General features: G+C 46.8%; 1 protein-coding gene across 2 annotated transcripts in view; it reads right to left on the minus strand.

Moving 5' to 3' along the window:
• DCDC2C (doublecortin domain containing 2C) overlaps positions 1 to 17,435 on the minus strand; it is an 88,244-nt gene that overhangs the window by 11,470 nt on the left and 59,339 nt on the right. For both annotated transcript variants that reach the window (XM_004745736.3, XM_004745737.3), the window contains one exon: positions 1,707 to 1,770. In XM_004745736.3, coding sequence (XP_004745793.3) covers positions 1,707 to 1,770 — 64 coding nt within the window. The remainder of the gene's footprint in view (positions 1 to 1,706; positions 1,771 to 17,435) is intronic.

A 17,435-nucleotide genomic window follows, 5' to 3' on the forward strand; every position in this document is an offset into this window, starting at 1 on the left:
TGGGTGGCCAGTGGTTGAGCATCTCCCTTTAGCTCAGGTCATGATCTCAGGGTCCTGGGATCGAGCCCAGAGTCAGGCTCCCTGCTCAGTGAGGAGTCTGCTTCTCCCTCTCCCTCTGCTGCTCCCCCCACTGAGTTTCCCTCTCTCTCTCTCATATAAATAAATAAAATCTTAAATAAAAATGAAATTGTTGAAAGATTTTGATTGTGGAGATTTAAACAATTATAATGAAAATTTAAAATTGAAGTCCCAAACATAATAAGGTAGGATGGGTCCTCCGTCAGCCTGCGTCCCCCACTCCCAGTTCACAAAGGAGGAATAATATAAAAGGTCAGCTGGCATGCAGAACCTCACTGCTGCCTGAGAGCCTGAAAACCACTGCCTCTCCTTTAACCCAGTCTCACTGGTCCCCAGACATCGGCTCCCGCTGGCGCTTGGCAGCGCTGCCCAACAAGAATCCAGTGCTCTCCTCCTTCACGTAGAACCCTCAAGGCTCTCCTGGAAGCTAGTTTATTTTAGCCATGGACACTGCTAGAGACTTCAGCCCGTGAGACATGATAGGTGACAGCCAGCCCACAGGACTAGGGAGTTTGGGCGCATCTCCTCCCTACGAGCCAGCAGAGCCCCCTTCAGCCTCTCCCGTGGAGACACCCTCTATCTTTCTTCAAGGGGAACAATGCCCAGGTCCTCACACACAGGTCCACAGGGGGAGCGGGAGCAACAAACAGAGCTAGGTAATCTCTGCCGTGAGGTAAACTGGGAAGACACTATCATCTCACGGAACTGTAACCCTCACCCTTCCAAGGGAAAGGCCTGCAGGTGTTGCTTTGGAACTAAATTAGAACCAAAGAGCACAGCAGGTACTGATACAGATCTGAGCCACGAATCGAGGCTATGGCATGACCTGCAGGGTCCTCTGCCCCTACCCACGGACTCGAGACCCTCAGACCCCAGAAGACACGCCATCCGAGTTCTGCTGCAACTCGGAGAATTCAGAAACTGGAAATAACATGTGACCTTGGAAAGGACACCTACCCACTCTGTGCCCCAGCCCCCTCATCTGTAAAATCTCCACCTTACTGAAAAGATAAACAGCTCATATGCCCATAGGATTTTTACGATTTGCAAAGCATTTCCCAAGCTTTATGTCATTTAATACTGTACAATGTCAGTTCCCACTCTTTGTGGTCATTATGTTACACTAGAAAGGCATATACCCCAAACTTCCTCTAAAACTACAACTCTAGGGGTGCTTTTGGCTCAGGTCATGATCCTGGGGTCCTGGGATTAAGCCCCACATCAGGCTCCCTGCTCAGCAGGGAGTCTGCTTCTCTCTCTGTCTCTGTGGCCCTCTTGTGCTCGCTCGCTCTCTGTGTCAAATAAAATCTTTTTAAAATTTTTTTAAGTAAGTAAAACTACAAATTTAAAAAATGATGATGATAAGTAAACAGTTATGAAAACAATTTAGGAAAGAATTTCTAATCTGGTGATGTTATTATTATGGGGCTGAGATGAGGAGCCAGAAAGGGGTGCTGGGCGAGACATGAGACCTTTGTCTACTGAACGTCCTCTGGACATTTAACTGTGTTTCTAGAGATGAGAAAGACCAGCTGTCTACAATAGGATCACACCAGTATCCTCACCCAGAGCTGAATTATTACAGAATATATACACATTTCTATTTCTTCACCATCTACATGACATACCTTTTTTCTTTTTGTTGTGTCTTAAGGGAACCCTTTTCTTAAAAGACATTCGTGAATTGTCTTCCTGAAACAGAAACCATCAGTGTTAGCAGCTGAAACTTTGTTCTCTGAGCTATAAGCAGGAGTCCTCGGGCGTGGGACAGTTGGCCACAGCCAGACCCTGAGGACTGAAGTTTGGACAAGGTTTAGTCACCGCAGGAGTTAGTGCCTTCAACAGTGATTTGCCAAAACATGACAGCCGCTCAGGAAGGCGATCTACCTTTCCACGAAACGGCGAGTGCCTTGACTCTGGCCTGGCCTGTCCGGACCAAGATCAAGGAAGACCGTGGATCCGCGTGGACAAGAAAATTTCCCCTCCTCTGGCCTGTGGGTCTATCCCCAGTCTGCGGAGCTTTTCCCTCCGGGCAGTTCAGGGACGGAGCTGGAGAGCAAGACCCTATGGACCCCGTTGACACAGATTCCCGTGGGCCACTCCAAGCTATCCACCGCCGACCCGTCCTCCCCAACGTCTCCCTTGTCAGAAAGACTGGGCACAACCCAAAGTCCTTCAACTGGGGAGCGGGCGAACACGCCGCGTTGCGTGTGCAAGTGTGCAATGTGGCCGTGGCTCAGCACGTGAGGGCACGGCTGGTGGGTTCCTACGAGTCAGACGGATCTTGGAGAGGCCGCCCGCGGGCCGTGGACGGCAGCCGCAGAAACCCGCGTGAGGCAGTGGGGCCCGCGGCGCCCACCAGGGGACCCGCCTCGAAACATCCACGGGCCCTCGCTGAGCCGTGGCTACCTCCAACCAGGCACAGGTACCAAAAAAGGAAAGTCCCACACCTCCCCATACTTCCTCACCTTCCCCCTAACCACACCGTCCCCGCCGCTGCCTCCAGGCGGACAGTCTCCTCTGCCGCGGCTCCCCTGCTGCCTGTCGATAAACCTCTCTCCCTTGTTCTGCGCGAGATGAATTCTGTCACTGCCCAGCCGCCGGCCTGGCCGCAGCCGGTCACCGCACCCCACCCACGTGGGTGACAGTGAGTGGAAGACAGAGCTCCTGCCGCAGGACACTGTGGAAGAGGCAGGACCTCGGACAGACTGGCCCGGAGTGGTGGCCCCGTCACGAGGGAGGGGAGGAAGGACGGGGGTCGCCGACGAGGGGCGCGAGGGAGCTGGAGGCCGCGGATGTCCTGTGCTCGTCGGAGTGGGCGGGGACGTGACTGAATGTCCCCAAACTCCTCGATCGCCACACTGAGAAGGGCGAGGTTCACTGCATGTAAATTAGACATTCGTCATTTGAAAAGGAGATAAAACGGACCCACGAAGGGATTCCTGGTGTGAAGTGGTGAGCCAGGGGATTCTTCGCTCCGACGGATATTAAAAAACTAAAGAAATTACTATGGTTCCTACAAGCAGCTACCACAGCCCTTGAAAGCACCGAAGGGGGACAGCACGGAAGCGGATTCTCTGCGGGTGGGGAGGGGCGGCCTCCCACCTCCGCAGCCCCTGGCCGGGAGGCTCCTTGCCGCCGGTGGCTCTGGCTGCAGGAAATCACAGCCGTTCTGCCCAGCTTGGCAGGTGGCCGTTCGGAGTTGCTGAGCACCTGCAAACGTGAGGGTGAAATTGTGGAAATGAAAACGTTGCCAAAGGACGGAGACCTGTCATCTGCTCCCCACTCATGCTGTGTTTGCGTACATTTGCCAGAATGCCCCAGATCCCAGTGTATGTAGGTTACGGCTCAATAATACAGCCCAAAACACATTAGCTCTCAAAGAAAAAAAAACCCAGGACAATACCTCTGGCACTGGTCTACCTGGCTCTGGCGAGCCGAGCTGCGAGAAGCCGTCCAGACGGCCACCTTTACACCAGCAGAAAGAGCAGAGGCGCAAGAATCCAGGGGCACCGAGCAAGCCTTCCCTGACGCGAGGCCCAGAACCCCACAAGAGGCACTTCCCAGGCTGAACTGAGGGCAAAGAGGAATCAGAACCACCTCATGAGGCCACATGTGGAAGTTCACGTGCTTCGTTCCTGGGAAAGTCTCCATCTCCCCCTCAGAGCAACTGTGCTCAGAGCCTCCCTCTGCCTCCCACTGGTGGGTCCGGTGAGTCCATCAGGAGCGAGACGCTGACAGCAGCAGGAGGCACTCCTCGTCCCACCGTGAGAGGCGGCAGGACAAACTGCACAGAGTTCCCGGGAGAACCCAGAAGACACAGCAAGCGGAAGCCACTTGGCAGTGAGACAGAAGCCTGGGACCTCAATCCTCTCGAAAAGAGCAAACAACCCAGCAAAGAGATTTGCTGTGTGCAGGATGACGACTGATTTCATCAGGAGACGGGATTTTCAAAATGAAGAAATTGTGGCTTTATCTTCAGAGGCATCACTTGTATGCAAAATCGCTTCTGCAAAACTCGGCATTGCTTAAAAATGAGACACAAATGAGGTATTTCTCTATTTGCATTTTATCACTGTTCTCACCAAAACTGTTCGATTTGGCCTGCAGCATCGTGGAAAGCCTGCGGTAAGCAATCGGTAAGGCCTTATACAGTCTCTGAGATTAAACACTTAAAAACTTATTTGTAAAAACCTAGTCACTTCCTTTAAACTGTCATAAATGCTCTCTACAACATTTCACGGAAGTGAGGGCGACACTCGTTCTCTGCCAGGTTGCACGGTCACCAGCAGGGCTTACCTGGCCACTCCCCAAGGCCCTGCCTCACTGTGATCCCAGCTGTTTCTTTGCTGCCTACCCCTCCCGTGACTTGATCCAGTGGTTTCCCCTCCCGTGACTGCCACCCTCCCTCACCCAAAACGCCTCCCAGGGAGAAAAACAGAAAGAGGAAAATGTGTGTTGTTTGCATCAGCTCTGCCCTGGACCCCATGGGCTCAGAGTAGGGACGTTTCACTTAGGTGATTGGGGTATTTCCTTGATTTTCAGTCATCCGTATTATTAATAAGGAAAAATGTGAACCTGACGCACGTCAGTGATTCCTTTCATCCCTACCTCACTTTATATTTCCAAGTGTTGAATCGGAAACCAGTCTACTCCAAACCGACCTAGAAAGAAAATGTCACTAATAATTCAATAGAAGGTAGATTTTCCTCAATCTACATTACAACTCCCCAAGAGGCCAGAACGGGGGTAGAAGATAACACCATGAAAATCTCACTGGAAACACCCTGAAGTCGTAAGGACAGTCCAAGCAGACGCACTCTGAAATCAGGTTAAGACGCCTTTCTAAACATCTGTCATAACAACAAAACTCCCTTACACATCATGTATGTGTTCCTCCTCTTCTACGGGATAAAGGCAATGAGATCTTTTAAATAAAATGCCTACTTTTGATATCAAAATTATTTACTGGGAAAATGACTGGATTTTGGTATGTAAAAACCATGACCTCTTGGAACAATTAAATATAAATGAGATAAGAAAATATTTCTAAAAAATGTGAGGTCACGGGATACAAAAATCAAACTACAGAAATCGATTGTGTTCCATGCACTTGCAATGAAGCAGCAGAAAGAGAAATTAAGAAAACAGTATCAATTAGAAATGCACCAAAAACAATAAAATATCTAGGAATAACCCTAACCACAGACAGGAAAGACCCGTACTCTGAGAACTACACAACACTGATGAGAGAAACGGAAGATGAGACAAAAACAATGGGAAGACTCTCCATCCTTGTGCACTGGAAGAACAAATATGGTTAAGATGTCTGTAGTACCCAAAGTCATCTACACATCTAACCTAATCCCTATTGAAACAATAGCAGGATTTTGCTCAGGACTGGAACAAACAATACTGAAATTTGTATGGAACCTCAAAAGACCCCAAACAGCTAAAACAACCTTGGAAAGGAAAAGCAAAGCTGCAGATCTCCCAATTCCAGACTTCAAGTCATATTACAAAGCTGTAGGGAGCGACTGAGTGTGCAGTCGGTTGAGCGTCCAACTCTTGGTTCCAGCCTGGGTCGTGCTCTCAGGGCCGTGAGACCGAGCCGCACACCGGGCTCTGGGCCCCGCACGGAGCCGCACACCGGGCTCTGGGCCCCGCACTGAGTCTGCTCAGCAAAGTCTCCGTTACGCCCCTTCGCCCCTCCCCTGTCTCAGATCGAAAGCACATAGCTGCAGTCGTCAAGACAACATGATGCTGGCACAGAAATGGACACATAGATAGATCAAGGGGTGACTAGAAAGCCCAGAAATCAACCACAATTATGTGGTTAATTAAGCCTCAGCAAAGGAAGCAATACTACACAATGGGACAAGGACCGTCCCTTCAACCCATGGTGTTGGGAAAACTGGTCAGCAACATGTGAAACAATGAGACTGGACCACTTTCTTACTCCACACACAAAAATATACTCAAAATGGACAAAGGACCTAGATGTGAGACCTGAAACCATACAAATCCTAGAAGAGAGCACAGGCAATAATTTTTCGAGATCAGCCGTAACAGTGTTTTTCCTAGCCGTGCCTCCTGAGGCAGGGGAACAGAAGCAAACGTGAACTCGTGGGACCGCATCAGAGTAACGACTTTCTGAGGGAAACGATTAACAAAACCAAAACGCAACCTACTGAATGACATATCTGATCAAGGGTTAGTATCCAAAGCATATGAAGAACATATACAACTCAACACTCAAAAAACCCCAAATAATCCAACTAAAAATGGGCAGAAAACATGAACAGGCATTTCTCCAAAGAAGACATACAAACGGCTAACAGACACACAACTAGTTGCCCAAGATCCCTGATCGCCAAGGGAATGCAGGTCAGAACCACGATGAGATATCATCTCACACCTGTCAGCATGGCTAACATCAAAAACACAAGAAACAAAAGGTGTTGGCGAGGATGTGGAGGAAAAGGAACCATCATGTGCTGTCGGTGGGAATGCAAACTGAGGCAGCCACCCTGGAAAACAGTAGGGAGGGTCCTCAACAGTTAAAAAAGAGAACTACCCTCTGATCCAGTAATCGCATGGCTGGTATTTACCCAAAATACAAAAACACTAATTCGAAGAGATACATGAACCCCTATGTTTACTGCAGCATTATTTACAGTAGCCAAATTATGGAAACAGCCTGTGTCTGTTGATTGATAAATGGATAAAGAAGCGGTATAAATACAATGAATACTAAGCCATAAAAAATAATGAAATCTTATAGTTTGCAATGGCACGGATAAACCTAGAGCATCATGCTCAGTGAAATAAGTCAGAATAAGACAAATACCATATGACTTCACTCATATGTGGAATTTAAGAAACAAAATGGGAACAAAGGGGAAAAAAGACAAACCAAGAAACAAACCCTTAACTGCAGAGAACAAGCAGATGGTTATTAGAGGGAGGTGGGTGGGAGGAACATGAGAAATTTTTTAAAAATTATTCACTAGGAAAATGGCAGGATTTCAGTTAATATTTATGATAATGTAAGTACCATGACCTCTTGGAAAAATCAAGTGCAAGCAAGATAAGAAAATGTTTCTTTAAAATGTGTCTGCTCCTGCTAAGTTTTTCCTTTGTGGATTTGCTGTCATCCTTAAGGATGAGTTTTGTTTGTTTGTTTTTATTAGAAGCCACAAAACAAAATTAGGGGCAACACACAACAGAACAGAAAGTAGCTCCTCAGTAAATAAGGCACAAAGGAGAAAAAGGGGGAACGCTCCTCTCTAAATAAAGGGAAATTTCAGCTGCAGAGACAGAAAACAAATTTTGATTCTCATTTTAAATGTTTGTTTCCATTTGTATGGACATACAAATGGCCAACAGACACATGAGAAAATGTTCATCATCACTAGCCCTCGGGGAGATTCAAATTAAAACCACATTGAGATACCACCTCACACCAGTTAGAATGGTCAAAATTAGCAAGACAGGAAACAACATGTGTTGGAGAGGATGTGGAGAAAGGGGAACCCTCTTCCACTGCTGGTGGGAATGCAAGTTGGTGCGGCCACTCTGGAGAACAGTGTGGAGATTCCTCAAGAAATTAAAAATGGAGCTGCCCTATGACCCTGCAATTGCACTCCTGGGTATTTACCCCAAAGATACAGATGTGGTGAAAAGAAGGGCCATCTGTACCCCAATGTTCATAACAGCAATGGCCACAGTCACCAAACTGTGGGAAGAGCCAAGATGACCTTGAACGGACGAATGGATAAGGAAGATGTGGTCCATATACACGATGGAGTATGATGCCTCCATCAGAAAGGATGAATACCCAACTTTTGTAGCAACATGGACAGGACTGGAGGAGATTCTGCTGAGTGAAATCAGTCAAGCAGAAAGAGTGAATTATCATACGGTTTCACTTACTTGTGGAGCATAAGGAATAGCATGGAGGACATTAGGAGAAGAAAGGGAAAATTGAATTGGGAGAAATGGGAGGAGGAGATAAACCGTGAGAGACTGTGGACTCTGAGAAACTAACAGAGGGTTTCGGGGGGGGGGGGGTGAGCCCGGTGGTGGGTATCAAGGAGGCACGGATTGCAGGGAGCACTGGGGGTTACATGTAAACAATGAATCATGGAACAGTGCATCAAAAACTAATGATGTACGGTATGGTAACTAAATAATATAATAAAAAAATTTTAAAAATAAATGTCTGTTTCCTGAAAATCTCAAATGTAGCCAATCACCAATTACCTTTTGAGTATGTGCTATGCACCCTGGGCTCTGCAGGTCACTGCTAACGGCAGCAGGGAACAGAAGTTGTGGTCTTTACAATGAAGAAATACATGGTTATACTGAGGGACTAATTAGCAAATGGGAAATGCATGTCCCTTAGGCAGCAAATGACAAATCTATGAAACGCAGTGTTAATAACCATCTATAATGACCTCATGGTCATGGAGTAGGTTGTGCAGAGTCTCAAAACCTGCCGGGGTGCCTGTCTCAGGGGGTTAAGCCTCTGCCTTCGGCTCAGGTCATGATCTCAGGGTTCTGGGATTCAGCCCCTCATTGGGCTCTGCTCACTTGCTTCCTCCTCTCTCTCTGCATGCCTCTGCCTACTTGTGATCTCTCTCTGTCGGATAAATAAATAAAATCTTTTTAAAAAACACTGCCAAAGTTTGGAGGGCCAATGATGGTTTCACAGAAGTGGTCAGACTTAGGTAGGGACCATGAAGGATTGGAAAGAGCAGGGACATAGCAAAAGGAGAAAAACATGTGCAGACGTAGAGTCCAGAGAGGGTATGACGCGAGGGGTTGACTGACACCAACGAGTACTGAGGCACGGGGCCGGAGGGAAGGCTCAGAGCTGGGAACATTGGAAAGTTGGCACCATTTGGTGCCTTTTGAGGAAAGAGCGAAGGTGCCACAATCGAGACGAGGAGGAACCAAGTGGTATTGCAGACATGTCTTATTTGAGGAGACACCTAAGTGGAAATGCAGAGGTTCATCAACATCACAAGGTCCTATGTGCTGTGAGCGTCTGGACGACGTGCGGCCATGCAAGCTGCCATTGAAGACAAAGGACAGAAATGACATTTGGACACAGACGGGGATCAGAAGGGAAGGTCAACAGGACTCAAGTAACCCCAGCCATCCGGTGAACTCCCCATGAGGGGAGCAACAGAGAGAACCAGAACGACAGAAGGGGAGGTCTCTGCTTGGGGGTCGGGCAACACAGAGAAGTCAACAGGCTGTTGGGACTAGGAGTGTCATGCTACGGAATGCAGGAGTTTGGGACCAAGAGATTGACATGCAGTGTCGCGACCAAGTGAAGGATGGGGCAGCAGATGAGAAACGTTTGCTGAGTCCACCCACCACAGGGGCGCGGCTACGGGAGAGGCAGCGGGGAGGCCAGACACCGACACATGCGGCACAGCTGACACCGACAGCAACGGCAACCCTCTTCACATGGGACTATGCACAAAGCAAATGACAAGGAACACGTGAAGACAGCCGGGTACACCCGCTCGATGGCCATGCTGGAGGCCACCATCGGAGCCACCTGCTGGACGACCAGGACAACGTCTCAAAGCAGGCACCTCTGCTTACCGGGGAGCAGGACAAACGTCCATGAGCAGGGGAGAGATTAACAACATTGACAAGGCAGACAGAACCTACAGGCACGGCAACCCCCGTGAGTGGCAGAAAGAGGAAATTCTGGAGGAGGATGGAGACTGGGCTCATGGGGAGCGAAGGGGTGTCTCTTCCTCTGGGGCTTGAAGCCGCAGGCTGACTAAAAGGGATGCTGAGCAAGAAGCCATCCTAGGAGTCTCTCCAGCCTGAAACGGCCACCCTCTGCCTCGCTGGCACCCAGAGGCACCATATCTGACTCTCATCCCAGAGTTCCAGAAAAATACCAGGAGCTGTGGAAGGGCCACCGTCATGTACTTTTAGAAACACATGGGCTGGAAAAGAGAAGAAGACTCGGTCCTAGAATAGATAGATGAAGATCTGGACGAGATCACTGTCTCCAAAAGACGCCACTGAGCCCTCCAAGCATTCGAGGGCTTGAGGAAAAGCAAACAAACCCGCAAGGAGCCAAAGCACACTTCGTCCCCACGGGCTGCAGCCTTTCCGCAGGACCCAGGACAGCAGCCGCTCGTGCCCTGATGGCAAGGTCCACACCTTCCTGTCTCTGTACCCTGCACAGAGACTTGTGCAGCTCCACGGGCTCCGAACACAGAGGCTACTGGGTATCTGGAACTGGGTTCAGGCAGTTCTGTTGCAATAGGAAAATCTCCAAAATCACAGTATTGAGAGAAAGAGACGACGTTTCAGTAACATGAAAAGGCCGGAGAAGAGTCATTTCTAGGGGTGCTTCTGGCACAGACTTTTTTTAAAGATTTATTTATTTGAGAGAGAGCGAGCACACGTGCACACACGAGCACAGGGAAGGGCAGAGGGAGAGAGAACCTCAAGCATACCCCCGCTGAGCACAGAGCCCCACATGGGGCTCAGTCCCACAACCCTGAGATCATGACCTGAGCTGAAGTCAAGAGCCAGGAGATGGACCGACTGAGCCCCCAGACACACCGGCTCACACTTTTACGATCCCACAGACCCGGTATCCTGATGAGGCTGTCAGTCAGTGGCAAGTGTGCAGGCCTTGTGACACACGTTTGGACAACAGTGACGAAGTAGGTTGAAGGTCGCTCAGGCTTCGGATTCTGAGGATGGAACGGAGAGGTGTGGAGGAGCCTTTCACTCCACCCCAAAGAGCTGTACAGTTTGCTGAAATTCACATGCACGCTGCGCTCGTGACCTTTACCGATTTGTGAACTGCATTAAGACATTTCAATGTGAGGTATAAACTTGTTTTTTGACTGATCACAAGTTCAAAAATAAAGAACTATTTTCCCTAGACTCATTCTATCTCCAAGCAAAAATACGAATTTTATTTATAGAAGTTCTTTTGCTCCGCCGAGGGAGGGTCCTCCTTCAGTCCCGAAGATGAATGAAAAACATGCTTTAACTTGACTCGATACCACGTGGCTTCACAGACGGCTACAGGCTACAGGTCCTGACTACTTCTCTGCTTTCTCTCAGGGAAAGGTGTCCAGGTTCACAGAAGAGAACGAGGAATCGAGAGAGAAGGCGGCTGAAGCACCTCGTCCGTTCAAAGGGCCCGCGAGCCTTCCGGCTCGCTTCCTCCTCCTGTTTTTGATCTTCTTTTCTCTCATCTACTCATGGGAGAAGATATTTTTCCTCCAAAATATGGCTATTAGTTGGGGTAACTAAGTAATAAATTCACCTAAAAGTACCTTCCCGGAGTGTGGTGTAGACAGCCAGTAAAGGCCTCTCATTAAACTTTCCCAGAAATGAGAATTTAAAATGCTACGCTCTGTGTCCAAAAATTATATTTATGGCCCTGTGCTACTCGAACCTAAAGTCCAGACTGCTTGGCAACACACAAAATGTTCTAAATTGACCATGTATATTTTCATAATTAAGAATAATTCATACATTTTAAAAGTTATAGGCAGCATCTGTATAACTCACATGGAAAACCAAGTAAATGTGAATAAAACGCTTTCCTTTTGTGGCTGCGACGTTCGTGTGCCTGTGATGTTCGTGTGCCTGTGGGTGATATTTTAATGTCTGGGTGGCGCTGTCGGGTGAGCGTCTGACTCAGTTTCGGCTGACGTCATGTGTTGCGGGACTGAGCCCCACACCAGGCTCCACACTCAGTGGGGAGTCTGCTTCTCTCCCCCTCCCTCTGACCTCCCCCGACTCTCTCTCTCTCTCTCTCTGAAATAAGTAAATAAGTCTAAAAAACAAAAACAAAAGCCCTGCCTGCCTGAGGCCAGCGGCAGTGTGGGAAAAGGACCACCCACGGAAGACAGAAATGGGCCTTGTGGCCCCCATTCTGGAGCTCAGCACAGAGGGGACCACCTCTCGGAATGCAGAAAGACCCTCTCTTGGGTCCTGCTTCTGCTGCTTATGCGTTATAAGTTCTATGCGGCTCTGCTCCAGCCTACAGGAGGCTCCTCTGCTGATGCCTTTAATTAAGAGTTTGCTCGCAGCCAAATCCTGGTGCTGTTCTTGTCTATGTCCTAGCGGACGGGTCCAAAGAAGAGTTGTGTCCGTCTGCTAGTAATCGATTTTCTGTAACAGAGCAATGTAGACAGCTGCTGGATGAGCAAACAGACGAGCACGCGAGCAGCCCAGCGCGGGCTCAGGACAAGCTGCGCGCCGACCTGAGCATCTCCATCCTCCCTTTCTCCCTGCACAGCCACAAGGGAAGACAAGGGTAGCAGACACACCCGAGACACACCGGGACCGGCCGGGAGCAAAGGGAGCCGGGGGCAGTCCCACCTCGGAGGCAGCTGCTGGAAGGAAGTCTGCCTGCTGCTCACACGGCTTGGAGAGGGTCAGGGACGGGCAGGCCCCGCAGGGAGCGGGAGCGAAGTGTGGACGCTTCCCAGACAGAAGGCAATAGAAACAGCCGGCCTGCACCTGCTGGTCTCTTCCTAGCTGCCCTGAGGTACGGCGGACAAGTAAGAACCATGTATTCAGTTGGCAAGATGTCGTGGTGTTTAAGGAGTGTCCCTGTGCCACAGGGACTGCAGGCGAGGTCATGAGCACGCCCGTCTCACACAGACACCTGCTTTGCACATACATATGGCCAGAACAGGTAAGATCTGCTCTCGAGTGAACGATACGCCGCTGTTAGCTACAGAGCCCGGGCTTACTCTTCCTATGACACCGATTCTCGCTCACGTGCTGCTTCTCCAGACGGAACGAAGCCTTCCACCTCGCCCTCCAGGTCCCTACCCAGGATCTCTAAAATTGCACGAACTCAGCAGAAATGTTTCAATGGAGCCCCCCTCATGGTTCATCCTATTATAAAACACATATTCAATACACTACGTTTTATTAGTGAAATATAGTTGAAGATAAATCATCTCCACTGTTTTAAAGTGCAAATTTCTTTTTTTGTTTAAATCCAAATGCATCTCCTATGCATAGAGGAAGCCAAGCCTTATTTTTCTAGAGCCATGTAATTCTCTAAAAATTTCATTACTTAATAGTTAATTCACCATACCCCACTTAGCATTATTGATGACTTACACTTAGCTTTTGCGACTTCAGTGTTGATCGATATGAACCTCATCTCTCAAAGAAGCAATAAAATACTTTGCAGTAGTGACAGAATGGTATCAAGATAATAAAAAGGGAAAAAATGGTTAAGATACTGGGCAGGCAATGAATTTCAAAAATCAATGAAAGAATCAATGCCGTTTTCATTTTGTCACAAAAAACCCTGAGTCAGAGACAATGCTAGATCAAAAACTCCCTGGTTTTATTGGCATCTCTGACAATGTTAATTAAATGAAAACCCTCTCCTGATGGACTGATGGAGCATACGAGAGCGAATCACGGTTCCAGGTTCACACCCCATTTACCGAAACAAGATGCTTACACAGTGTGTCCAGCGGTAGCTACACGCAAAGGAAGATGCCTCATGCTCTGAGCTTAGCATGTATTAAATTCATTAAATCATTTAACTGTGATTTATGTCAGATGATATAAACCATTACTTTGATTATTTTTTAAAAGGTCTCACTGTTTTGTCACTCATTTTATAGCTAGTGATGTATCAAGTACCCACTTTTCTTATCTGATCTTGTCGGGCATGAGGACCACTGTTTCCAGCCTCAGTGACCACAAAGAGTGGGGGAACGGGAAAGTTGCCCATTTCTTTCCAAACCTCCTGTCTTGTGAGACTTGATTCTCAAGTATGTCTAAGCATAGTAGCATTTGGGGTGGAGTCAACATGACAAGAAAACCAGAAAACTAAATAGAACACAACTCTATTTTTTAAGAAAATAAGCTCACATGTATCAATGATACCTAACTCTTGTTCTATAATTATGGGACCAAAATTACCACTGTTTCATTCTATTTTGTTTTTTTAATTTTCTTATGACTTCACCCAAATTCATATTGTTTGAAATTTCCTACTTTTCAACAACATAAACACTGAAGACTAGAAGCTAGAAGAAGGCCAAACCTCTCTCTCCTGCCAAATTCTCATCCTAAAATTCCCAGGACTGTTCGGTGAGGAATTTTTTGAACAAGCAGTGTTCCTTGGTGGGTAAGGAAGGGAGGCTCTGAGCAGAATGTACACTCCTACCCAAGGGGCTGACTCTTCATTAGAGAAAAACGAACAGAAGGCATGGAATGGGGAGTTATTGAAAACCTGAAAGCACACACAAAATAACTGGGGACAGTTGAGGAAATAACGTACTACAATAGCCAGCACAGTCGCTAAAAGTAGAGAACACTATGACCAGATGGGTGATTCAGACATGTCTTGGAAGAGGTGACCGCTGAACCAGATGAAGTTTGGCATTGGGGAGAGACTGGAAATCAGGCCAGAAACATAAGCTCAAAGGTTAAGTATGAGAATCAGTGCCACCTAATACAGCATTCATTCAGAAAAAGCTGGGGCCAGCCCTCTGCTGCAGGGGGACACAGCACCAGCCCCCCACAGAAGAGCTCACACCTGTACAGACAGGAATCCTCTGACCATCTGCAACCGCTTCCCCACACCTGGGTTCCACTTCTTCTCACTGCCCACACTATTAACATCGCTTGTTTTCTTGTTTTCCAATGGGCTACAATATAAATGCTTCAAAGGCAGACAATCTGCTATTTTTCTGTCACACTGATGGCACTGAACACAGAAAGCTCAACAGTTCTGAGATGTTGGTTACAGTGGCCATGACCACCCATTCGGAGGGACCCTGGCTCGATCTCATCACACATCACATGGTCATGAAACACACAGAATTCCCCTCAAAAAGATGAGAGACCATTTTATAAATTGATGAGTACATATGCTCAAAATCTTACTTGTTATTACACACTTACTATTAATCACTTTATGCTTGATATTTGAAGCTCTTGAGGAAAAAAATGTTACAGTCATCATTTCATCCTCTTACACATTCCGCACCTGGAACTTGTCACTATAGCAACCTGTCTCAATGCCTCTAAATATAGGGGACCCGTATGTCCGAGTGATACCCTAAAATGCAAGACCTAAACAAAGCCTCCAAATTGCACCCCTACAGCATTCCCAATGTTCTTTGGTGACTTTCAGAGACTTACTATCAGTCTAATGCAGGATGGAATAATTCAACATCTGGTTTCATGGTTTGTTTTGTTTTGCATTTTTAAATGTATCACCGGGTAAATTATTCCTTCTGTTTTCTTAAGCCTCTCAAGTTTTCACCCCAATAGCAAAGATACCAAACGAGAAATCAAATGGAACATTTATTCCAGTAAAAGAGAAATGAAATTGTCTTTTTTGATTCTGGCATGAGATCCAAGTTTCAAAACAGACAATACTCAAAAGGCAACCTGGAACATCGCTCTAGAGGAAGCCCACATAAGCACAATTCATATGTTGTCTTTGGTTGTTTGAGGTTTTTCTTAATGTGAGTGACATCTCTTATCAAAAATGTTCAAATCTATTTTTAATAAGTAAATTCAACATTTGAAGTATACAAAGAAAAACCCTAAAATACTGAAAATACCCTAAATATTGATTCATAGTATTAATTAAAATATTTTTTATTATCAGCAAAGTCATGATCCCTTTAAGACATGATATAAAAAAGTTAATGGAAAATAGCCCTTAAAAATACACACAAAAGTGGAAATAGATTCTAAGTAGAAGAATTCGGTGTTTTTACCATTTTTATTGTATTAATAAATCTATAACAAACATTATTTTTATAATTTGATAAAGTAGCCTTGATTTTTAAACATGGGATATCATAGAAGAAAATTCAATTTTTCAAAATAATTAATGCCAGCAGTGAGTGAGTAAGGCACTGTGTGCCCCTGGTGTTAAGAAAAATGAAAATATAGGAGCACTCAGTGGCTCGGTCAGTTCAATGTCTGGCTCTTGATTTCAGCTCAGGTCATGATCTCAGAGCTGTGGGATCAGCCCTGGGTGGGGCTTCACACTAGTTGTAAAGTCTGCTTGAGAATTTGCTCTTCCTCTTTTCTCCCCCCTTCTCTCTCTCTAAATCTCTCTCTCTCTGTCTCAAAAAAAAAATTTTTTTTAAAAGAAAGAAAAGTGAACATGTAAATAAAACAGAATGCCTCCTTCTAAAGGCTTTAACCTCTGGTAGGAATCTCAGTAAGAGGGGAGAATAAATACCCCAATAACTTACTCCTCACCCACTGGAGAGGACACTTCGTGGCTATTCCTAATCTTTACACAGACTTGACAGGTTGGAAGCATTCCAGGGGATGGAATTCAAGATAAGAAAATTGATGACACTGATTTTAATGAGAGAGATACAAGTGGGAACGGCCAAGTGTCTGATTTCCAAGTGAAAAACACTTTCATTAAAATACTGCAAACAGGGGCACCTGGGTGGCTCAGTGGGTGAAGCCTCTGTTTTCAGATCAGGTCATGATCTCAGGGTCCTGGGATCGAGCCCCGCGTCGGGCTCTCTGCTCAGCAGGGAGCCTGTTTCCCTCTCTCTCTGCCTGTCCCTCTGTCTACTTTTGATCTCTGTCTCTCTGTCAAATAAATTAATAAAATCTTTTTTTAAATACTGCAAATGCTGTTTTAAATACAGATATGTTGCACTTTTCAAGAACTTGCAAACCCATTTTCTCGATCAGTTTTTTTGAGGTATGTAAACCTATAAATCAGTAAAAAATTGTTGACTGGGTTAATGAAGTGCAGAGAAGTAAACTTACTGAGGGGCACTTCACAAGTTTACAGGAGAACTAGGACAGGAACACGGTGCTTACATGTGGCCACGTGCCCATCAGCATGTTGCAGGTGCATCTGCTTCTACATGGCTGTGTGCACCTGCCAGAGACAGGTGCGTCTGTTTCTGCCTGACTGCGTGCACATCTGCCAGAGACAGGCGCGTCTGCTTCCACACGGCTGAGCACACATCTGCACGCGACATGTGTATTCGCAGATGGTACTGTAGCTCATGTGTGCGCCCCACCTCAGGTGCTGCGAGGATTCTTTTACAATTCAGTTGTCTCGGAGAGCATAAATAAAAGTCATAACATTGAGTACATTTTGTACATGTTATCTCTATCCTGGAAGTTGATTTTGCTATAAATAAACCACCAAACTTCACAGGAAGAAACTGAGCTCTGGTTCTCTACAGCGTTGTCCTGAGGTTCCCGTGGGGGAAGTGGTGGACGGAGCATCTACTGCAGGTTGATCTCATGTCAAATCCGGCTGATTTTCCAGCTGGCTTTGATTAGGCAACCTTCCCAAATACTAGCATTTCTGG

This window comes from Mustela putorius, unplaced genomic scaffold (genome assembly GCF_011764305.1).
Source record: "Mustela putorius furo isolate JIRA1106 unplaced genomic scaffold, ASM1176430v1.1 tig00000813_pilon_pilon_pilon, whole genome shotgun sequence".
NCBI lineage: Eukaryota > Metazoa > Chordata > Mammalia > Carnivora > Mustelidae > Mustela > Mustela putorius.